Source organism: Mustela lutreola, chromosome 14, assembly GCF_030435805.1.
Source record: "Mustela lutreola isolate mMusLut2 chromosome 14, mMusLut2.pri, whole genome shotgun sequence".
In the NCBI taxonomy this organism is placed as follows: Eukaryota; Metazoa; Chordata; class Mammalia; order Carnivora; family Mustelidae; genus Mustela; species Mustela lutreola.
The window spans coordinates 30261343-30286948 of NC_081303.1; the positions used below are offsets into that span (position 1 = coordinate 30261343).

The 25606-nt window shown below is 35.7% G+C and overlaps 1 protein-coding gene across 1 annotated transcript in view; it reads right to left on the reverse strand.

Moving 5' to 3' along the window:
• Window positions 1-25606, reverse strand: part of TDRD5 (tudor domain containing 5) — a 102473-nt gene that overhangs the window by 37545 nt on the left and 39322 nt on the right. Inside the window, exons 7-9 of the mRNA XM_059145842.1 lie at window positions 14595-14748; window positions 2887-3092; window positions 1416-1633 (exon numbers count right to left, since the gene is read on the reverse strand). Coding sequence (XP_059001825.1) covers window positions 1416-1633; window positions 2887-3092; window positions 14595-14748 — 578 coding nt within the window. The remainder of the gene's footprint in view (window positions 1-1415; window positions 1634-2886; window positions 3093-14594; window positions 14749-25606) is intronic.

Sequence of the window (25606 nt, forward strand, 5' to 3'; positions counted from 1 at the left end):
TGTCATTTACATGTCACTGCCATGCACTCATGATAAAAGAAAAAAAGAAACCAATATCACTTAAGAATGTCCTTGATAAATAAAAATGAAGTTTTATTAAATCTCAACCACTGAGTGACCAGCTTTTCAATGTTCTATGTGACAAAAGTGGAAGTACTATACACAGAAATCACTTCTCAAGTTGTCTTACAGAAAAGCACTTATACATTTGAGTTGTGAATTGAACTAGCTACTCTTTTTGTGCAATATTTTACTTAGAAAATGAACTAGCCATTGTTCTCAAGGAACACCATTTTTGCTTGAAAGGACCATTATCAAACTTTGTTTATTCAGGCTTAGGCATTTGACACATATTTTCTCAAAAAAATGAGATGAGCCTGTCACTTCAAGGAAAACACTGAGAATATTTGTCATCACTGATAAAATTTAAGGCTTTCAAGTGAAAATTAGGATTTTGGAAATGTTGCATCTACCACCAAAAGCTCAACAGCTCCCTAATACTTATCTGATGAGATCAGTGATGATATTAATAAATGTGGAAGATCTACATAACTCAGCAAACCAGTATTTTCCAAATTACCAATGCATGGTGTTTTAAAATTATTAATGGGGGTAAAAGATCCTTTCAGGGCCAGCTGTATTGAGTCCACACTTAGAAGGGTCTTATGTTAAAAAAAAAAATAAAGAAGAAGGGCCTTATGCTTGCTTTAATGTTCTGCCATTGTCCCGAAATTCTTAATGATTTTTAAACTTGGCACCTTGCATTTTAATTCTGTGCTGGAGCCTGCAATTGCATAACCAATCCTGGATTCATTCAAGGTGCAAAGACCAATGGACTTAACACAGTAGACTGTGAAAAGTTCAAATTCCACATTGCAACTAATCTTTAAAGAATTACCACTTGCCAGATTTTGGAATGTTCACAAATTTTCTGAAAATATCAAAGGTATCTATATTAAATTTTCTGGAAACCTCAAAAATTTTCACAATTTTTCTGAAAAGCTATTAAAATACTCCTTTTCCCAACTATGCATCTGTATGAGGCCAGATGTTTTCCCATACATCGACCAAAACAATGTACCTCAAGAGATTAAAGACAAAAGCAGATATTAAAATCAAACTTTCTTCTATTAAGACAGATATTAAAGAGATCTACAAAAATGTAGAAAAATGGCAATATTCTGATTTCTGGAAAAGTTATTTTTCATAGAACTATGTTATTCATATTTACACAAATGGACAACATTATTTTTAGACAAAAAATATGTAAATGTTAGTTTTAATTTCTAAGATAAATATCAATTAACAGAAGTTCTCGAGTCCTTAATTTTTAACCACCCTAAAACCAAAATATTGAGAACTTCTGATTTAGAATGAGATACATGAAAAATACACTGAAAACAACGGACTCCTACCGCATCTCAATCATCATGTCTTCAAGTAACTCTGATGAATCCCTGCTATAGATTCGGATGTAGAATTGACTCGGAGAGATGATATACTCCACAAAGACCCCCACAAGGGTACTGGTATCTAATGGCGGCAGTCTACATAGTTGCTTGTCCCGTACAGCGTCTGGTGGGATATCATGATTTGCCATCTCCAGGTTGAGCTGTGACTTAACTTCTACTTGCTACAAGTTAAAAAAGAAAAGAAACTGCTCTAAAAATTTAAGTGGCATTTCAAACTGTGACATTTCTCAAAGTATTTGTCATGAGTCTTTATCAGAATCACCGGGGGAATTATAAAAATGAAGCCTCTTAAGGCATTAGACAGGACAGACTGAAACAGAGCACCTGGAAGTGGGGCCTCCGATTATGCACTCATAAATTCCCTAGGTGGAAGCCTGGGGAGCTCAGTGGATTAAGCATCTGCCTTTAGTTCAGGACATGATCCCAGCGTTCTGGGATGGAGCCCCACATCAGCAAGAAGCCTGCTTCTCCCTCTCCCTCTGCTAGCCACTCCCCCTGCTTGTGCTTTTTATCAAATAAATAAATAAAATCTTAAAAAAAAATTCCCTAGGTGATCCTTACTACATTAATATATGAAAACTACTGCCTTATGATATTAAAAGTATGTTATACAGTTGCCCCATACAAAACTGCAAATATGGTACTTAAAATATTCAGGCTGAGGCAACATAGACTGTCATCTTACCCAGCCCTACCAACAAAGGCAACTTTAAAGAATGCTAAATTTCACACTAGTCTTCCAACCAAAAATAGGGTTTCTTAAACACTCTTATTCTAAAATATGTTATTTTCCTTTAGGCCTTTCTCTTGTTCTCTAGAAAATATGCAGTAGGCTTTCCAAACAAAATGTTTTCCTTTCATGAAAGAAGCCAGGTATAGATGGTAGAAGAAAAGAAGAGTAAGCAATTAATTCCTTAACAATAAATAACAGAAGAGGAGAACACAAAAAAAGGAGAATTGTGCGGGCATATAATGAAAAAGAAAAAAGGAAAAGCACCCTATAACTGAGGACAGGGGCAGCAGCCACTGCAGCAGCTGAGACATACAGCAAAAACAAAGCTCCTTGATTCTTCCTTCTGAAGCCCTCAAGGGTTTTCCAGCCCACATTTTAAAAAACATGGACTGAGCACTGGCTGTAACCTCTTGAGAAAACTGGCAAATCATTAAAGCCATCTGAAAACTTTAAAATGAGACCTGAATGAAATTAGACATACAAAGACTGAAAATCAGAAAAAATGCCATTTAAGGTGACTTCAGACCAGATCTTTGCTCTAAGAAATCATCTATCAAGAAATAAATATTTTTATAATATATTTATAAAATAAATATTTTCTAAAATAGAACTTTGGTTTAAGGAAAAATTCATTCAGTTCATAATGCTGAATCTCCAGTATACAAAGTCGTTAAATCTTACCAACTGTAAAGGCTTTACCACCAGATTAGGCTTCTTGCAAATCTTCTGTTTTGGCTCCTCATGGCTTTTAGGACAATCCCATGCAGTCTCCTTGACAGCAGTAGTAGACAGTGAATTTCTAGGGGGACTGGAGACATAAGCTTTGACTTCTATTTTCTTATCTGATTGAACTAAACATGAATTTCTGACTGATGAAACGTCTCCATCTGAAATAATCAATAGAGCAGATTGTGGATAGCTACTATAACAATCTGTATAACTGTTACCAAGTACATTCTATGGGCCAGCCACTGGACAAATAATGATAAATGAAGAGACATGAACCTGTCATTGCAGAACTTTCATTACGGAGAGATAAAAGGAAGTACTAGAAGGGAACAAATCTTAAATTATTTATGTTGGCAGGGACAGAGTAAGTCTGGCAAGGTAACTTTGACTAAAGGTTTTATTTTTCAATATCCTGATTTCAATTTATTTTTTGTTCAACTTTAGCAGTGAATGCGCATTGTTGCTTAATGTACAATGTATGTGACTACTTAATATTCCATAACACAGAGCCTTAATTTTTAGGGAATTACCAAATCAATCATATTATTTTGTTCAAATTACATATGCATGATGATTGTAAGCGGTTGACACATTAAAACAGACTTCAAATAGACCTAAAACTATAGTGACTCCAAAGAAATAAAAGTGCAAAAAGATGTAGGTATCTACATTTGTATCTTTTATAATGATAAAAAAATACATTCTACATGCCTGTGAATAGGAAACTGATTGAATGAATACAGTCACATAAAAGAATTACATGTAGTTAAAAAGGATGAAATAAACTTATTTATGCTAGTATAGAACAATATCCATAATATATGAAGTATAAAAAGCAAGAACTTATACATTTATATAATACTGTTTTATGCAAGAAAATTATACATATGATAAATAACTATGTTATATATATAAAAGGTCCAAAAAGGACCCATTAAAAGAAATTACTAGTTACCACTCTACACTGCTAGAATTCTTTAAATAAGTAAATGTTGCTTTTATAAGTTTTCCAAAAATCTAGCTAAGCTTACATACATGTTGAAAAAATCTGGAAGACTATGTAAAAACTCTTAACAGCATTTTGGGGGGAAGTAAAATAATGGTAATTATTCACTTCCAACTTTACACTCACCTGTGATAATTTATAAAATGAACACGAGTTATTTTAATAATCAGGAATATCAGCAAAGCTACACTAATATTTTGGACAAAAAATTGCTACACATCAAAATCATTTTTAAAAGCTTATAAAAGTATAAGTACAATTGACCCCTGAATAATGCAGGGGTTAAAGACATCAAGCCCCCATTCATCAAAAATCTGCATATAATATTTGACTCCCCCAAAACTTTATAATAATAGTCTACTACTGACCAGAAGCCTTACTGTAATATAAACAGTTGATTAACATATATTTTGTACGTCATATGTTATATACTGTATTTTTTTTTTTTAAGATTTTATTTATTTATTTTTCAGAGGGAGAGCGAGCACAGGCAGACAGAGTGGAAGGCGGAGTCAGAGGGAGAAGCAGACTCCCCGTGGAGCAAGGAGCCCGATGTGGGACTCGATCCCAGGATGCTGGGATCATGACCTGAGCCGAAGGCAGCTGCTTAACAAACTGAGCCACCCAGGCGTCCCTATATACTGTATTCTTATAAAACTAAAGAAAAATTCTAAAAAAAAAGCAAGGAAGAGAAACTACATTTACAGTACTGTACTGATTTTACCAAAAATAATACATATTTAAGTGGACCTAACCAGTTCAAACCCACATTGTTCAAGAGTCAATAGTACCATAGTATACTATCATTTAGCATGACCACTGAGAAAACAGAGGAGAAAGTACATGGAATCTCTGCACTCATTCATTATAAATGTATATAAACATGTAATACTCTCAATAAAAATTTCAAAAGGAGGGGCGCCTGGGTGGCTCAGTGGGTTAAGCCGCTGCCTTCGGCTCAGGTCATGATCTCAGGGTCCTGGGATCGAGTCCCGCATCAGGCTCTCTGCTCAGCGGGGAGCCTGCTTCCTCCTCTCTCTCTCTGCCTGCCTCTCTGCCTACTTGTGATTTCTCTCTGTCAAATAAATAAATAAAATCTTTAAAAAAAAAAAAAAAAAAATTTCAAAAGGAAAAAAAAAAAACTAAGTCAAAGAAAAACATAAGAAACAAACAAAACTCAAGTGCCCTAAATGCAATGCGGTATCCTGGAATGGATCCAGAAACAGAACAATTGTGGGGAAAATGGTAATACCAAAATAAAATTTAGAGTTTCATTAATAGTAATGTGTCAGTTAATTTCTTAGTTTTGGTATATTTATATATCATGGCAATATAAAATGTTAATATTAGGGGAAATGGATGAAGGGCATATGAGAATTCGTTAATATCTCTGCAACTTTTCTCTAAACCTAAAATTATCCCAAAATAAAAAGTTTGTTTAAAAATAAATACAAGTGATAGGTCCCGATACACACCCATTTATTCCAAGTATTCATGTATTTCTAAAAGAGCTTTTGATGCACAGCCAGAGTTAACAACCACTGATCTGGTGCTTCCCCATCAGATCACTATTTATTTCTTCAGAGTTATCCAAGTATTTGGATCAGGAAAAAAGCATATTTTAAAAATTCAGATGGTCTATTGGGGCACCTGGGTGGCTCAGTTGGGTAAGCATCCAACTCGTGTGGTTTTAGCTCAGGTCATGATCTCAGGGTTGTGGGATCAAGCCCTAAGTCAGGCTCTGTGCTCAGCTCGGAGTCAGCTTTCCCTCTTGCCCTCTCTCTATCTCTCCCCACACTGGTTCACTCTGTCTTTCCCTCCTTCTCTTAAATCTTTAAAAAATTTAGATGGTCCAACTTCTTTTCAAAGAAATGGAACAAATAATCCTAAAATTTAGATGGAACCAGAAAAGACCTCAAATAGCCAGAGGAATGCTGAAAAAGAAAACCAAAGTTGGCAGCATCACAATTCGAGACTTTAAGCTATACTACAGAGCTCTAACCATCAAAACAGTATGGTACTGGCATAAAAACAGACACATAGTTCAATGGAACAGAAATGAGAACCCAGAAATGGACCCTCAACTCTTATCGTCAACTCATCTTCAATAAAGCAGGAAAGAATGTCTAATGGAACAGATTACAGTCTCTTCAACAAATGGTTTTGGGAAAATGGGACAAACACATACAGAAGAATGAAATTGTCTTTCATCAAGACAGTATGGTACTGGCACAAAAATAGACATATAGATCAATGGAACGGAAGAGAGAGCCCAGAAATAGACCCTCAACTCTATGGTCAACTAATCTTCGACAAAGCAGGAAAGAACGTCCAATGGAAAAAAGACAGCCTCTTCAATAAATGGTGTTGGGAAAACTGGACAGCCACATGCAGAAAAATGAAATTGGACCATTTCCTTATACCACACACAAAAATAAACTCAAAATGGATGAAGGACCTCAATGTGAGAAAGGAATCCATCAAAATCCTGGAGGAAAACACAGGCAGCAACCTCTTCGACCTCAGCCACAGCAACTTCTTCCTAGGAACATCGCCAAAGGCAAGGGAAGCCAGGGCAAAAATGAACTACTGGAACTTCATTAAAATCAAAAGCTTTTGCACAGCAAAGAAAAAACTCAACAAAACCTAAAAAGACAACTGACAGAATGGGAGAAGATATTTGCAAATAATATATCAGATAAAGGGCTAGTGTCCAAAATCTATAAAGAACTTATCAAACTCCATACCCAAAGAACAAATAATCCAATCGAGAAATGGGCAGAGGACATGAACAGACATTTTTGCAAAGAAGACATCCAAATGGCCAACAGACACATGAAAAAGTGCTCCGTGTCACTCAGCATCAGGGAAATACTAATCAAAATCATGGTGAGATACCACCTCACACCAGTCAGAATGGCTAAAATGAACAAGTCAGGAAATGACAGGTGTTGGCAAGGATGTGGAGAAAGGGGAACCCTCCTTCAGTGTTTGTGGGAATGCAAGCTGGTGTAGCCACTCTGGAAAAGAGTATGGAGGTTCCTAAAAAAGTTGAAAATAGAGCTATCCTATGACCCAGCAATTGCACTACTGGTATTTACCCTAAAGATACAAATGTAGTGATCTGAGAGGGCATGTGCACCTGAATGTTTACAGGATAAGTGTCCACAATAGCCAAACTATGGAAAGATCCTAGATGTCCATCAACAGAAGCATGGATAAAGAAGATGTGGCACGCACGCACACACGCGCAAACATACATCACAATTCCAGACTTTAAGCTACACACACACACACACACACACACACAAAATGGAATACTATGCAGCCATCAAAAAACGAAATCTTGCCATTTGCAACAATGTGGATGGAACTAGACAGTATTATGCTAAGCAAAATAAGTCAATCAGAGAAAGACTATTATCATATGATCTCACTGATATGATGAATTTTAGAGGGAGGGTGAGGGGCTGTGGGGGGAAGGGAGGGAAAAATGAAACAAGATGGGACCAGGGAAGGAGACAAACCATAAGAGACTCTTAATCTCAGGAAACAAATGAGGGTTGCTGGAGGGGAGGAGGGGTGGAAGGAATGGGGTGGCTGGTGATAGATATGGGGGAGGGTAAGTGCTGTGAATTGTCTAAGACTGACGATTCACAGACCTATACCCCTGAAAAAAATAATACATTGTATGTTAATAAAAAAATTTAGATGGTCTTCATTAATGATACAGGTTAACCTTACTATAATAAATATCACCAAAAAGAATGGTCATCATATACAAAGTGTTTTTGAGGCTAATGTGTAATCTATGTGGTTGATATGGTTACAATAAAGAATATTACATGAGCAATGCTTTATTTTTCCTTGTCCTTTCAGGGACAAATAAAAATCAGGTTTGCATCTTCCAGAACACTCTAGGCCCATCCCCACTTCAGCTATAGATAATTCACTGGGGTACCCACTATGCACAACACTCTAAGAAGCCCCAGCAAACATTCACTTCAGCTTCACTTGTACCACCAGGACATACTGTGCACAGAGAGCACCAGAATCCTCTGGTCTGTACCCACTTCAGCTCCAGTCATCATACCAGAGTGGTCCCAGAGCAAGGTGCCCTGGGACACCCAGCCTGCACCCACTAAAGCTCCAGCCAACCAGCTGCCTGACACATATAATCTATATAGTAATGCCCTTAGACAAGGCAATTCCTCCAAGTCTAGGATAAGTAGTTTTCCACCTAATTCATAGAAACAAACACAGAGAGTCAAACAAAATGAGGAGACAAAGAAATATACCCCAAATGAAAGAGTAAGATAAAACCTCAAAAAAGAACTAAATCAAATGGAGATAAGCAATCTATCTGATAAAGAGTTCAAGATAATAATCATAAAGATGCTCACTTGACTTCAGAGAAGACTGCATGAACTCAGAGAAACTTCAACAAAGAGATAGATAATATTTTAAGAAATCACAGCTGAAGAATGCAATAACTGAAATGCAAAATACATTAGAGGTTATCAGCAGCAGATAAGAAGGTATAGAAGAATATATCAATGATCTGGAAAACAGGTAATGGAAAGCACATGTGCTGAACAAAAAAAGTACTTTTTCATATGAGGATAAGTTAAGAGATCTCTGGGACAATACCAAGCATTCTAACACCCACATAATAGGGCTCCCAAACAGAAAGTGAGAGAAGAGGGCAGAAAAATAACTCAAAAAAATAATAGCTGAAAACTTCTCTGACCTGGGTAAGAAAACAGACATCCAAGTCCGGAATCACAAAGAGCCCAAACAAGATGGATCCAAAGAGTTCCACACCAGGACACAAATTAGTTAAAATGTCAAAAATTAAAGATAGAGAAGCTAAAAATCAGCAAGAGAAAAGCAACATGTTGCATATAAGGAAACCCCATAGGAGTAGCAGCTTTGATAGGAATGGTATGACATATTCAAAGTGATGAAAAAAACCTTATAACCAAGAATACTCTACCCAACAAAGTTATCATTCAGAATTTAAGAAAGAGTTTGCCAGACAAACAAAAGTTAAAGAATTTCATCACCACTATAAGAAACTTATGAGACATGTTAAAGGGATATCTAAATGGAAAATAAGAGGCAATAATTAGAAACAAATTTAATGAGTAAAAGCAAACATAGAGTAAAGGTAGTAAATCAATCTCTTATAAAACTAATATGAAAGTGTAAAAGACAAATGTAGTAAAATCAATTATATCTAAAAAATTAGTTAAGGTCCAGGAAATAAAAAGATACAAAATATGACATTATATACACGAAACTTGGAGGGGGGATAAAAAGAATTTTATGTTTTTAGAATGTGTTCAAACTTCAGCAACCACCAACATAAAACTGCTACATACATAGGATATTATATATAAACCTCATGGTAACCAGAAACCAAAAACCTATAATAGATATGCAAAAAATAAAAAGAAAGAAATCCAAGCAGAACACTAAAAAAATACTAAATCACAAAGATAAAGAGAAAAAAAGGACCAGAGAAGAACCATAAAAAAAAAAAACCAGTAAACAATTAACAAAATGGCAATAAGTATATACATATCAGTAATTACTTTAAACGTAAATGCACTAAAAGCTCCGGTCAAAAGACATAGGATAACAAATGGATTAAAAACAAAAAACAGGGGCGCCTGGGTGGCTCAATGGGTTAAGCCGCTGCCTTCGGCTCAGGTCTTGATCTCAGGGTCCTGGGATCAAGTCCCGCATTCGGCTCTCTGCTCAGCAGGGAGTCTGCTTCCCTCTCTCTCTCTCTGCCTACTTGTGATCTCTGTCTGTCAAATACATAAATAAAATCTTTAACAAAAAAAAAACAAAAAACCCCTAAGACACATCTACATGCTGCCTTACAAGAGACTCACTTCAGACCTAAAGACACATGCATACTGAAAGTAAAGGGCGGAAAAAAATATACCATGCAAATGGAAGTATTTAAAAAAGAAAAAAGAAAAAGAAGTGTTTAAAAAAGAAAAAAGGAAAAAGAAAAAAGATAAAAGCCTTTTTCTTTTTTAAATACTTCCATTTGCATGGTATCAGTTTTAGTTTACTTTTAGTTTAGTTTAGTTTAGCAAATGGTATTAGTTTTAGTTTAGTATTAGTTTCACAGAACTAAATAAGGTGGCAATATGTCAGACAAAGTAGACTTTAAAACAAAACTGTAACAAGAGACAAATAAAGGCATTACATAATGATAAAGAGATCGATTCAATAAGAAAATATAACCATTGTAAACATCTATGCACCCAACATAGGAACACCTAAATACATTAAGTGAATAATAGAAGACATAAAGGGAGAAGCTGATAATGATGCAGTAATAGTAGGGGACTTGAACACCCCCTTACACTTGAACACCCACTTACATCAATGAACAGATCACTCAAACAGAAAATAAGGAAGCAATGGCTCTGAACAACACAGCAGACCAGACAGACTTAACAAATATTAATGTAACATTCCATCCAAAAACAGCAGTATACACATTCTTTTCAAGTTCTTTTCATTGTCCAGAATAGATCACGTTAAGCCAAAAATAAGACTCAATAAATTTAAGAATACTGAAACTGTATCAAGCTTCTTTTACAAACATAGCAGTATGAAGCTAGAAATCAATTACAAGACAAAACTGCAAAAAAACCAGAAACACATGGAGGCTAAACAACATGCTATTAAGCAACAAATGAATCAATAAAGAAGCCAAAAAGTAAATGAAAAAATGGATGGAGACAGATGAAAATGAAAACACAATGATCCAAAATCTCTGGGATGCAGCAAAAGCAGTTCTAAGAGGGAAGTATATAAGGATACAGCCTTACCTCAAGAAGCAAGAAAAATCTCAAACAATTTAAACTACATCTAAAGGAGCTAGAAAAAGAAGAACAAATCCTAAAGTTAGTAGGAGAAAGTAAATAATAAAGGTGAGAATAGAAATAAATGAAATGGAGATTAAAATCAATAGACAAGATCAATGAAACCAAGAGCTGGTTCTCTGAAAAGATAAACAAAAATGATATATCTTTAGCCAGAGTCATTAAGGTAAAAAGAGAGGATTCAAACAAATAGTATCAAAAATGAAACACAAAACAAACCAATACTACAAAAATACAAAAAAACTCTAAGAGAATACTACACAAAATTATATGCCAACAACCTGGACAATCTAGAAAATGGTAATTCCTGAGAATATACAATCTCCCAAAACTGAATCCGGAAGAAATAGAAAATATAAACAGACTAATTACTAGTAACAAAATTGAGTCAGTAATCAAAAAATCCCCAAGAAATAGAAGTGCAGAACCAGATGGGCTTCACAGGCGAATTCTACCAAACATTTAAATAAGGAGTTTAATACCTACTCTTTCAAACTACTCCAAAAAATAAAAGATGAAGGAATGCTTCCAAATTCATTCCATGAGCCAGAATTGCCCTGACACCAAAACCAAAGACACTACCAAAAAAAGAAAACTATAGGTTTTCCTAATATCCCTAAAGAAAATACAAGACAAAAATCCTCATCAAAGTATTAGCAAACCAAGTTCAACAATACATTGGAAGCCTCATTTATCACAACCAAGTGTGATTTATTCTAGGAATGCCAGAGTGGTTCAATATCCACAAATCAATCAACTTTATACAACCCATTAACAAAATGAAAGTTAAAAACCATATGGTCATCTCAATAGACTGAGAAGGCTTTTGACAAAATTCGACAACTGTTCATGATAAATATCAACAAAGCAGATATGGAGGGAACGTAATTCAATATAATAAAGGCCATGTATGACAAATCCACAGCTAACATCATACTCCATAGTGAAAAACTGAAAGCTTTCCCCTCTCAGGAAGACAAGGATGTCCACTGCTGCCACTTTTATTTAACACAGTATTAGAGGTCTTAGCTACTTCAATCAGAAAGGAAAAAGAAATAAAAGGTACCCAAGTTGGTAAGGAAGAACTAAAACTGTCACTATTTGCAAATAACATGATACTATATACAGAAGACCTTAAAAACTCCATCAATAATCTTTAGAATAAATGAGTTCATTCAATAAAGTTGCAGGACACAAAATTAATAACAGAAATCTGTTGCATTTCTTCTTTTTAAAGATTTTATTTATTTATTTTACAGACAGAGATCACAAGTAGGCAGAGAAGCAGGCAGAGAGAGAGGGGGAAGCAGGCTCCCCACTAAGCAAAGAGCCCCATGTGGGGCTCGATCCCAGAACCCTGGAATCATGACCTGAGCTGAAGGCAGAGGCTTTAACCCACTGAGCCACTCAGGCGCCCCTCTGTCGCATTTCTGTACACTAATAATGAAGTAACTGAAAGAGAAATTAAAACAATCCCATTTACAATTGCACCAAAAAGAACAAAATACCTAGGAATAAACTTAACCAAGTGAAAGACCCGTACTCTGAAAAATATAAAACACCAATGAAAGAAATTAAAGATGACGCAAATGAAAAGATACACCATGTTCATGCATTAGAAGAACCAATATTGTTAAAATGTTGACACAACCCAAAGCAATCTGGAGATTCAATCCAATTCCTATCAAAATATCAAGTGATTTTTTTAAGATTTATTTGAGAGAGAGGAGGGGGGGGAAGGAGGCATAGCAGAGGGAGGGGGAGAATCCCAAGTAGACTTCCCATTGAGCATGGACCCTGATGCAGAGCTTAGTCTCATGACCCTGAGACCATGACCAAAACCAAAAGTCAGATACTCAACTGACTGCCACCCAGGTGCTCCAATACCACCAATATTTTTCACAGAACTAAATAAATAATCCTAAAATTTATGTGGACCACAAAAGATCCTGAACAGCCAAAGCAATCTTGAAAAAGAACAAAGTCAGAGGTATCACAATCCTGGATTTCAAGACATACTACAAAGGTATGGTAATCAAAATAGTATGAGACTGGCACAAAATTGGAAACATGGATCAACTGAACAGAACGCCCAAAAATAAACTCATGCTTATATGTTCAATTAATCTATAACAAAGGAGGCAAGAATGTACAATGGGGAAAGAAATTCTTTTTCAATAAACTTGGCAGTTACATGCAAAAGAATTTAACTGGACCACTTTCTTACATTATACACAAAAATAAACTCAAGGGCGCCTGGGTGGCTCAGTGGGTTAAGCCTCTACCTTTGGCTCAGGTCATGATCTCAGGATCCTAGGATGGAGTCCCGCATTGGGCTCTCTGCTTGGCAGGGAGCCTGCTTCCTCCAGCTCCTCCTCTCTCTCTCTGCCTGCCTCTCTGCCTACTTGTGATCTCTGTCAAATAAACAAATTCTTTAAAATAAATAAATAAACAAACAAACAAACACAAAATAGATTAAAGACCCAAATTTGAGACATCAAACCATAAAGCTCCTAAAAGAAAACAAAGGCAGTAATCTCTTAGACATCAGCCTTAGTAACATTTTTCTAGATATGTCTCCTCTGGCAGGGGAAATGAAAGCATAAATAAACTACTGGGACCACATCAAACTAAAGAACTTTTGCACAACAAAGGAAAACAAAATGAAAAGACAACTTACTGAATGGGAGAATATATTTGCAAATGACATATCCAATAAGGAGTTCATATCCAAAATACATAAAAAACTTCTACAACTCAACACTAAAAATAATGCAAATAAAAATGGACAGAAAATATGAATAAACATTTTTTGAAAAAGACCATACAGACAGCCAACAGAAAAGATGACGAACATTTTTAATCATGAGGGAAATGCAAAATCAATACCACAGTGAGAAATCACCTTATACCCATCAGAATGGCTAGTATCAAGATAAGAAATAGATAAGTGTTGACATGGAGATGGAGAAAAGGGCACCCTTGTGCACTGTTGGTGGGAATGTAAATTGTGCAACCACTGTTGAAAAAAAAAAGTTTCCCTCAAAAAAAAAAATTTTTTTTAAATAAAGATAGCATACAATACAGTAATTCCACTACTGGGTATTTAGTCAAAGAAATGAAAACACTAATTCAAAAAGATATATGCACCCCTACATTTACGGCAGTATTATTTACAATAGCCAACTTACAGAAGCAACCAAAGTATCTATCTACAGATGAATGCACAAAGCTCTAGTGTATACACGAGGGAATATTAGTGAGCTATAAAAGTAAATGAAATCTTGCCATCTGTGACAACATGGATAAACCTAGAGAGTATTATGCTAAGTACAGTAAGTCAGACAGAGAAAGACAAATACCGGATGATTTCACTGTTATGTGTACTCTAAAAATGAAAACAAAATGGAAACAATAACAAATACAGAGAACTGACAGTTGTCAGAAGGGAGGGCAGTCAGGGGAAATAGCAAAATAGGTGAAGAATATGAAGAGGTACAACCTCCAGTTATAAAATAAACAGGTCACAGGAATGAAAAATACAGCATAGAGAATACAGTCAATAATAGTGCAGTAACACTGTATGGTGACAGAATGTAACTACACTTACCATGGTGAGTACAGCAGAATGTATGGGGAGCTACCAAATCACTATGTTGTACACCCAGAAGTAATATAATTGTATGTCAACTACATGTCAATTTTTTTAAATAGGGTTTGCCTCAGATTGTGATTCAACTCACCAGGTGGTAGTGGCTTCATATCAGCATCAAACACCAGTAAGTCTTGTTCTCCTTCCCTGAACTCAACATGGAGAATGTCACTAAGAGCTCCAACAAGTTCTGTCACATTTAAGAAGCCCAATTTTTTTGGTGAAAGTTGCTCTTTAAAGATTACCTGTCAAAAAAAAAAAAAAAAACAGAAATAACTTAAAACATACATAATAGGAATACAACATATGCCCTTAAACAATGCCCCTTAATTTGGACTTAGTCAAACTAAATTTGTAAGAGTCAGTGAACTCATGTATTCCAGTAATACCAACCTAGAGACCTAAAGTCATTTCTAGGCCAGTTTCAAGTTCCTTTTAAAGTATATGGTAAGGGGCGCCTGGGTGGCTCAGAGGTTAAAGCCTCTGCCTTCGGCTTGGGTCATGATCCCGGGGTCCTGGGATCGAGCCCCGCATGGGGCTCTCTGGTGGGTGGGGAGTCTGCTTCCTCCTCTCTCTCTCTCCCTGCCTCTCTGCCTACTTGTGATCTCTGTCAAATAAATAAATAAAATCTCAAAAAAAATAAAATAAAATAAAGTGTATGGTAAATTGAAGTGAAAATTAGGAGGGCTTTTGGCCTCTCATTTTTAACAGTCTGATTATAAAGCAAAAGTCTTAAAAAGAGAGGGGGGCGATGCACAAAATATAAAAGTCATAATAAAACTGGCTTTTTAAAAATTATTTATTTAATTTCTTTTCAGTGTAACAGACTTCATTGTTTATGCACCACACCCAGTGCTCCATGCAATACGTGCCCTCCATAATACCCACCACCAGGCTCCCCCAACCTCCCACACCCTCTCCCTTTCAAACCCTCAGATTGTTTTTCAGAGTCCATAGTCTCTCATGATTCATCTCCCCCTCCAATTTCCCTCAACTCCCTTCTCCTCTCCATCTCCCCATGTCTATTTCTTATTTTCAGATAAAGTATTCACTACCACTTTCAACATGTAATCAAGTAATAATACTATTTTAAAATATTTCCTTAAAATTTTATGATTTCATCCTAGATGTTTGGATTAATAAGCAGGTGTCAGGGATGCCAGGGTGGCTCAGTGGGTTAAGCCGCTGCCATCGGCTCAAGTCATGATCTCAGGGTCCTGGGATCGAGTCCCTCATCGGGCTCTCTGTTCAGCAGGAAGCCTGCTTCCTCCTCTCTCTCTCTGCCTGCCTCTCTGCCTACTTGTGATCTCTCTCTGTCAAATAAATAAATAAAATCTTTAAAAAAAATAAGCAGGGGGTGGGATTATGGACATTGGGGAGGGTATGTGCTTTGGTGAGTGCTGTGAAGTGTGTAAACCTGGTGATTCACAGACCTGTACCCCTGGGGATAAAAATATATGTTTATAAAAAATAAAAAAATAAAAAATAAAAAATAAAAATAAGCAGGTGTCAGTGTATCTGCTTGATTTTCTGGACTTGCAAAAGAAGAAAAATTTTACCAAATATAGAAAAATATATATGGGATATATACAAAATACGTTTGGTTTAAACTGCACAATGAATTGGAAGTTTGCCCTTGTTAGTGAGATCCCCCATTAAAATGTTCAAATTCCTAAACCTCTGTCTCCCTAACCATGGTAAAGCCAATGAACTAATCATAATTCTTTTTCTGTTCCTTTAGCTAGACCAGGAAATAAACAATTGCTCTGACTTCAACACCCTGGGGAAAACTGGCAGGAACACAGAAGGTAAACACTCTAAAAGAACTAACTCTTGACAGAGGATAGAACTGCTGTATACCTTCTTGTTCATGGACAGTATGGGACCCAACTCAACTCTTTATGACTTCTCCCAAGACACTTGAAAAACAGAGGCCCAGCATCAGCCAAGTCATTGTTCTAAAGGGTCGCTAATATACATCTATAGCTAGTCATGAATATCCCAAGAGAGAAAAGTCTGGTAGAAGAAAGGGGAAGGATGATGGTGAATGAGACTTGAATCTCTCCTTCTTAGCACATTATATATTATGGCTTCTTTCCCTTTTGTGTTCATTAGTCTCTTTATTGGTTTATCTTCTCTGTAAAGTGCCTAGTATGATGAATACGCAGGCCATTCAAGCACATGACTAATCTGGGAAGGATTTCATTAATTTTTTAATACATGTCATTTAGGAGTCTCAAAAAAGTATATGGCAAAACTAAGTCTCTGACCCAATCCCATCCTTCAGTGGCACAGGAGATCTCTTCCCTGGAGGTAACCAATTACTCCACGTTCTTGCATAAACCCTCATCTTCAGTTTCTTGAGCGACTTTCTAGAAACTGTCAAAATCTGAACACACATCATATTTTGGCATAATAGATTATATCTATTGTACATGTTTCAGTTAATACAGAGATAATCCCCTATCAATACATGACAGAGTTGAGTTCTGCTTTGTAGATGGAGAATTAGTATTACTAAGTATAAGTATTACTAAGTATAAGTATTACTAAGTTGGTTCTGTCCATTGATGGATATTTAAGGACATTTTTTCCTTAATTTCTTTGTTCCGTCTCCAGCATTACAGACTCCAAACCATAAGCACTTCTCTCTTCCAATTCAACTTAGAGTTTATATTTGTGCCCTCAAATATATGAATATATCCTATTACGTAATTTATCTCTTCACTGTGTGGATTTTGCAAGATGACATTCCAGTGCAAAAACTGTTTTCTGTTTTCTGGATCAAAGGCTTGGTCAGACTCATGCTCTGTGATTGAAGTAAATAATTTATAAAGGGGCATATAATGTCTGGTTGTCTCTTTTTTGGTGGTGTCAGGAGCCATTCCTGGTCCATACCTAGATCTGCTATTTTATTAAGGGTTTTAACATAGTGAAATTCTATCAATTCTTTTTTGTTACTTAGTTGGAACATTTTATGGATATGCTCCCCTCATCAGCTACCGGGTTACCCAGTTATACCAGTTCATTTAGCAAAGCCAGGATAAGTGATTGGCTTTCTCTTTATTATTTTTCAAGAAAATAAATTGGTTCTCTATCATCCTCCATGATGACCAGTTAGTTTTTAATATCATAGAAACTCAAAGAATTAAACATTTGATGGGCTTCAAACCACTGCATGTATTAACCTTACTGACGATTCCCAAAATAAGTCTTCAAGGGGATTCCTAAGCCCTTCTGATGTGAACCTAGTCTTTAATAGGTTCCTTATTAGTCTGGAATGAAAAGATATTCCAGGTTCTATTTATGCAACTATAATATGTTTATACACACAATTAAAATTATCCTGTAATTGCTTTCATCTATCCCATAATTATTACTATACTCTATACCACATTATACAACAATCTCCAAATTGAGTAACAGGACTAACACTAGGACCATCAATATAATAAAAGCAATTAAACTTTTATGCCTATGCTGACTACTTCTCTGTCATTTTGTGGAATTGTTCTTTATCTACATTATCAGACTATATAGCCATCATGTACTATATTATCTCCTTCTAACCTTCATTTGCTCTTACTTTTACAAGGAGCGGTCACTGTCCGTTCTTTTGTTGTTACCTCTCAACAGTTCCAGTTTTCTTAAGTTCATTCAACAGTAGACTCCTTGAGAAGGACTCATGAGAACAATAGTTCTTGAATTCTCGCATGGTGATGACAGCTTCTCTGGTGCTCTATACTTGAAGGTTAATTTTGCTAGCTATAAAACCATTAGCTACATTTTTTTTCCTTGAGTATATGAAATATGTTATGCCCTTTTCTTCTAGCATAAAATACTGCTGTGAAAATATCCATAATCTAATTCTGTCTCCCTTATAAATCACTTGCTCTTTTGGTTTAGATGTCCAAAGGATTGTTCTTTTCCTTTAAGTCCAATAATTTGATGTGGGTCTTTCTGGTGAACATTCCCAAGTATGTCATGTGTTCTTTCAATACACAGCTTCAAATCTTCCATTTTAGTAAAGTTCACTCAAACTATAGTTTTCAGTATTTGTTGTTTCACTCTTTGGTTTTATTATTTATATGTTGGCTCTTCTCTGCGTGTTTTCAAAATCTGTTACTTTCTCTTATGTCTTTACCTTTGTTCATTTTTTCTAACATATTCTTATAAAAAAATTTCAAACATGAGGCGCCTGGATGGCTCAGTTGTCAAGTGTCTGCCTTCAGCTCAGGTCATGATCTCAGGTTCCTGGGATCGAGCTCCGCATCAGGCTCCCTGCCCAGCGAGGCGTCTGCTTCTCCCTCTCCCACTCCCCCTGCTTGTGTTCCCTCTCTCACTGCCTCTCTCTCTCTCTCTGTCAAATAATTAAAATCTTTAAAAAAAAAAAAAAAGTCAAACATGGCAGGAGGTGAAAAACTTGGACAGTGAACACCTACAGGCTCAGTGATATAATTATTAGTATTCTCCTATATTTGCTTTATCATCTACCCATCCACCTACCAATCATGTTATCCTTTGTACATTTTAGAGTAACCTCCAAACATCAGTAACGGTAACCCCAAAGTAAGTTAGCATGCACATAATTAATTGGTTTCAATACGTTAGTTTTTTTAAGGTAAAACTGACATACACTGAAACACTTCAAAACTTCAGGTGACCATTCAATGGCTTTGATAAAAGCTAAACTGTATAACCCAAACCCCTGTTCCATACATAGAACACTTCCCTCAGCTCAGCAAGTCCTCCCTTGCCTAGAGACAAATAAGTCTTTTCCACCACAGAGTTTATTTATGTGTTTATTTAGCTATTCTAGTAGGAAAACCTCCTACAGTACTATTCTGAGTAAGGCTTTGTTCACCAGCAAGTGCTTCTCAGATTCATCCATGTTGGTTCATGTATTAGTTTATGTCTTCTTAAAGGTGAATAAGTATTTGACTGTAAAAATATACGACAATTTCTTTATTCATTTTCCCACTGGTGAATAATAGGGCTGTTTTCAGTTTGGGCTATTTAGTATAATGCTGTTATGAATAATACGTTCAAGTCTTTTGGGGAAAGGACACAGGCTTTGATTTTTCTTGGGAAACATCTGGATCAAGGGGGTAAATATATGGTTATTTTATAAGAAACAGAACAATTTTGAAAGTAGTTGCACCATTTTATACTTGCATTAAAAATGTATGAGAGTTTACTATCATGCATGCACATATCTGCATTTGCAAACTGTACATTTTTTGCAATTTTTTAATACATTGTCGGGCTTTCTGTAACAGAGCTACAAAAGGTTCTTTATGTATTCTGGATTTAAGCCTTTTTTTAGATGTATGATTGTAAATATTTCTCCCCAGTCTGTGATCTGCCTATTAATTTTTAAGTAGTCTCCTAACTTTAATAAAATCTCATTATCGGGCACCTGGGTGGCTCAGTGGGTTAAAGCCTCTGCCTTCATCTCAGGTCATGATCCCAGGGTCCTGGGATCGAGCCCCACATCCGGCTCCCTGCTCAGTGGGGAGCCTGCTTCCTCCTCTCTCTCTGCCTGCATCTCAGCCTACTTGTAGTCTCTGCCTGTCAAATAAAAAAATAAAAATCTTTAAAAAAAAAAAAAAATCTCATTATCAATTTTCCTTTAAACGATTATTGCTTTCTATGTCCTAAGAAACTCTTTATCTACCCCCAGGTTATGAATATGTGTTTTCTTCAAGATGCTTTAATTTTCAACCTTTTCATTTGAGTCTATAATATCTCTCACATTAACTTTTGTACACGGTACGAGGTTGAGGTTCATTTTTCTCCTTTAGGGATATTCAGTTGTTCCAGCACCATTTTCTGAACAGATATTACTTTCCCCATTTAATTCCTTTGGCAACTCTGTCAAAAATCACTTGAGCACATACATATGAATGGATCTCTTCATGTATGCTCCTATATGACAAATTCATGGGTTTTTCAATGTTTACAAATAGCCTGCAGGAATTTTGATGAAGAATATAATGCATCTAAAGCCTAACAACAATATTAAGACTTCTCAGCCATGAATGTGTTACCTCTTGCATTTCTCTCAGCAATGTTTAGTAGTTTTCAGTGTAGATGTCTTATATTTCTTTGTTAATCTTATTTTCAAGTTACTTAAGTTTGACAGAAATTTCTAAATTTCTATTTATTTTCTGCCATTATATAGAAATGTAACAGGTTTTTCAAATATTAACCATATCTTGTTAGTTCTAGTAGTTTTTTCATGGATTCCTGAATATATTCTACCTAGATAAACATATTTCCTGCAAATACAGACAATTTTACTTCTCCTCTTCAGGTTCAATTTATATCTTTTAAGGGATTTGTTCATTTCTTCTAAGCTATCAAATGACTCGCACAGTTGTTTATAATATTCCCTTGTCATTTTATATCTATAGGATCTATAATGACAAAGTCTCTCTCTTTCATGATACTGTAATGTGTCATTTTTTTCTTTTTAAGTTTCCAGTGGTTCACCAATTTTGGTGAACTTCCAAAGAATCAACATTTGGCTTAATTTTAAGTGCAAATTTATTGGTTTCTATCCTTAGCTTCATCACTTTGTTCCTCCTACCTGTTCTGAGTTTACTTTGCCCCTCTTTTTCTAGCCTGCTTAAGGTAGACCCCTAGGTCAATGATGATTTTATCGTTTTCTTCTTTTCTAATTTAGACATTTCAGAACTATCAATTCTCCTGTGAGGGCTGCTTTGGCTACATCTCACAGATTTTGATATGCTGTATTTTCATTATCATTCAGTTGGAAATATTTTCTAATTTCTCTAATAATGGTTTAGAAAAATGGTGTTTAATTTTCAAATTATTTGAAAGGTTAAATTCTTAAATAATCTGTTGTTTGACTTATAATTTAATCCCTTCATAATCAGAAAGCATACTCTAAGATTTCGGTATTTTGAAATTTGTTAGAACTTAATTCTATAGCCAACTAATGTTCTATCTTGGCAAATGTCTCATATGCACTTGAATTGAGAGTATATTCTGCACTGTTGAGTCTCTTGTTCTAAAAAGTGGACCAAGATGGTAAAGAGGGTGGCTCAGATTTTCTACATCCTTATACATTTTTTTACTATTCTATCAATTGCTGGAAAAAGAAAATGTATTTGTGGAATTCATTATTTTGTCAATTTTTGGATCATTTATTTTAAAATATTAGGTAAATACACATTTAAATGTTGTGTCTTCCTAAAGAATTGATCCTCAAACTATAAGATACCTAGGAATAAACCTAACCAAAGGGATAAGAATCTATACTCAGAAAACTATAAAGTACTCATGAAAGAAATTGAGGAAGACACAAAGAAATGGAAAAATGTTCCATGCTCCTTGATTGGAAGAACAAATATTGTGAAAATGTCTATGCTACCTAAAGCAATCTACACATTTAATGCAATCCCTATCAAAATCTCCCCATTTTTTTCCAAAGAAATGGAACAAATAATCCTAAAATTTATATGGAACCAGAAAAGACCTGAATAGCCAAAGGAATATTGAAAAAAAAAAAAGCCAAAGTTGGTAGCATCACAATTCCGGACTTCAAGCTCTATTACAAAGCTGTCATCATCAAGACAGTATGGTACTGGCACAAAAACAGACATATAGATCAATGGAACGGAATAGAGAGCCCAGAAATAGACCCTCAACTCTATGGTCAACTAATCTTTGACAAAGCAGGAAAGAATGTCCAATGGAAAAAAAGACAGCCTCTTCAATAAATGGTGTTGGGAAAACTGGACAGCCACATGCAGAAAAATGAAATTGGACCATTTCCTTACACCACACACGAAAATAGACTCAAAATGGATGAAGGACCTCAATGTGAGAAAGGAATCCATCAAAATCCTGGAGGAGAACACAGGCAGCAACCTCTTCGACCTGAGCCGCAACAACTTCTTCCTAGGAACATCGCCAAAGGCAAGGGAAGCAAGAGCAAAAATGAACTATTGGGATTTCATCAGATCAAAAGCTTTTGCACAGCAAAGGAAACAGTTAACAAAACCAAAAGACAACTGACAGAATGAGAGAAGATATTTGCAAACGACATATTAGATAAAGGGCTAGTGTCCAAAATCTATAAAGAACTCAACACCCAAAGAACAAATAATCCAATCAAGAAATGGGCAGAGGACATGAACAGACATTTATGCAAAGAAGACATCCAGATGGCCAACAGGCACATGAAAAAGTGCTCCATATCACTCGGCATCAGGGAAATACAAATCAAAACCACAATGACATATCTCCTCACACCAGTCAGAATGGCTAAAATTAACAAGTCAGGAAATGACAGATGCTGGCGAGGATGCGGAGAAAGGGGAACCTTCCTACACTGTTGGTGGGAATGCAAGCTGGTGCAACCACTCCGGAAAACAGCATGGAGGTTCCTCAGAAAGTTGAAAACAGAGCTACACTATGACCCAGCAATTGCACTACTGGGTATTTACCCTAAAGATACCAACGTAGTGATCCGAAGGGGCACGTGTACCCGAATGTTTATAGCAGCATTGTCTACAATAACCAAACTATGGAAAGAACCTAGATGTCCACCAACAGATGAATGTATAAAGAAGATGTGGTATATATACATAATGGAATACTATACAGCCATCAAAATAAATGAAATCTTGCCATTTGCGACAACGTGGATGGAACTAGAGGGTATTATGCTTAGTGAAATAAGTCAATCAGAGAAAGACAAATATCATACGATCTCCCTGATATGAGGAAGTGGAAATGCAACATGGGAGGTTTGGGGGGTAGGGAAGGAAAAAAATGAAACAAGACGGGATCGGGAGGGAGACAAACCGTAAGTGACTCTTAATCTCACAAAACAAACTGAGGGTTGCTGGGGGGAGTGGGGAAGGGAGAGGGTAGGATTATGGACATTGGGGAGGGTATATGCTATGGTAAGTGCTGTGAAGTGTGTAAACCTGGCGATTCACAGACCTGTACCCCTGGGGATAAAAATACATTATATGTTTATAAAAAAAAAATTAAATAAATTCAAAAAAACAAAACAAAACAAAACAAAAAAGAATCGATCCTCTATCCTTATATAATGGCCCTCTGATAATACATATTACCTTGAACTCTGCTTTATCTCAATTTTTAAAATCAATTCAGTTCTTTTTTGCTTATTTCATGTATGTCTTCTCCATCTTTTACTTTTAGTCTCTGTCTTTATATTTACACTATGTTTCTTGTTAATGTTAGCTAGTTGCATCTTTACATCCTCTCACAATTTCATTAATTCTAATGTTTCACCCACTTACATTTATGAAATTAATATAATTGGATTTATAGTTACTATTTTGCTATTTTTTTAAAGTAAGCTCCATGCCCACTGTAGAGCCCAATATGGGGCTCGAACTTACAGCCCTGAGATCAAGACCTGAGCTAAAATCAAGAGTTAGATGCATAACTGACTAAGCCACACAGATGCCCCAACATTTTTCTATTTAATTTCTTCTGATTCCATCTGTATTCCGTTCCTCTCAAACTTTGTTCCATTGTTGTCTTTCAAGCAAGACAGCTGAACAATAAACCCATCTTCCTTTGGGTTCACTGAGTATCTCTGTATAATTCCATTTTAATTTATCTACTGTTTTTATAGCTGCAACTCTGCATTTTTATGGCTATTTTTTACACCCTTAATTTTCGATATCACTGTACTACCTCACATAAAATATAAAGAACCTCATAGCTCAATGTACTCCAATTATGCTCTGGTTTTCATGTGCATTACATCCACATCATCTACATGCTATAAACCCAGTTACACAATGTTATAATTTTTGCTTAAAGCAGTCATATATTTAAGTGATGAAAGAAGAGTCTTATATATAAAAGACCACTTACCATTTCCCATGCTCTTCAATTCTCCCTGTGGATTTAAGTGCAATCTAGCATCATTTGTTCAGCCTGAAGAATGTTCTTTAGAATTTCTTATAGTGCAGGGCTGCTTACTATTAATTTGCAATTTTTGATAATTTGAAAATGTCTTTATTTTACCTTCATTCTTGAACACTACTATCAATAGGTATAAAATTTTGGCCTAACATTATTTTTCCTATGAGCACTTTAAAGATGTCCCTCCACTTGCTTTTAGTCTTTATTGTTTCTAATGAGAAGTCAGCCATCATTTGTGTCATTATTCCTCTGTATACATTTCACTGCTTTCAGGATTTTCTCTGAAAATCATTTTTCTCTGGGTGCTTTCAGAATTTTCTAATTATCTCTGGTTTTCTGCAGTTTGACTATGATGTGCCTGTGTGAAGTTTTCTTTATATTCACTGTGTAAAGTTATCTGGGCTTCTTAAATCTGTAAACTTCTTTCACAAAAATTTGGAATATTTTCAGCCATTATTTTTTCAAATATTTTCCTATTTTCTCTCATTTCTTTCACTCATCACCAATTATATCTATGTTAGACTACCTGATATTGTCCCACCAGTCTCTCAGACTCTGCTTTTTTTTTAAAGATTTTATTTATCTATTTATTTATTTGACAGACAGAGATCACAGAGAGAGAGGAGGAAGCAGGGTCCCCGCTGAGCAGGGAGCTTGATGCGGGGCTCGATCCCAGGACCCTGGGATCATGACCTGAGCCAAAGGCAGAGGCCTTAACCCCCTGAGCCACACCCAGGCGCCCCCAGACTGCTTTTTTTAATCTTTCCATTTATTTTCTCTATTCTTCAGACTGAACCATTTCTATTGATCTGTCTTGAAGTTCACCAGTGCTTTCTTCTGCCACTTCCAATTTGTTAAGATACTTCAGTGAATTTTTTTTTTAACTTTTAGAAAATATTTTTTTTTATAGTTTTTCTCCAGTAAGACATGTTACCTGTTCATCCAGTATGAACACATATTTCTTTACATCCCTTAACAGGACTATAAAAGCTCTTTAAAACCCTTTTTCTAACTTCAACATCTGCATCACCAATATTTCCATTGATTACTTTTTCTCTTCACTAAGGATCATATTTTGTTTCTTAATTATATTTTGTTTCTGATTTAGTAAATTGGTTTGTATCCTGGACATGATGAATGATATACCAAAAAGACTCTGGA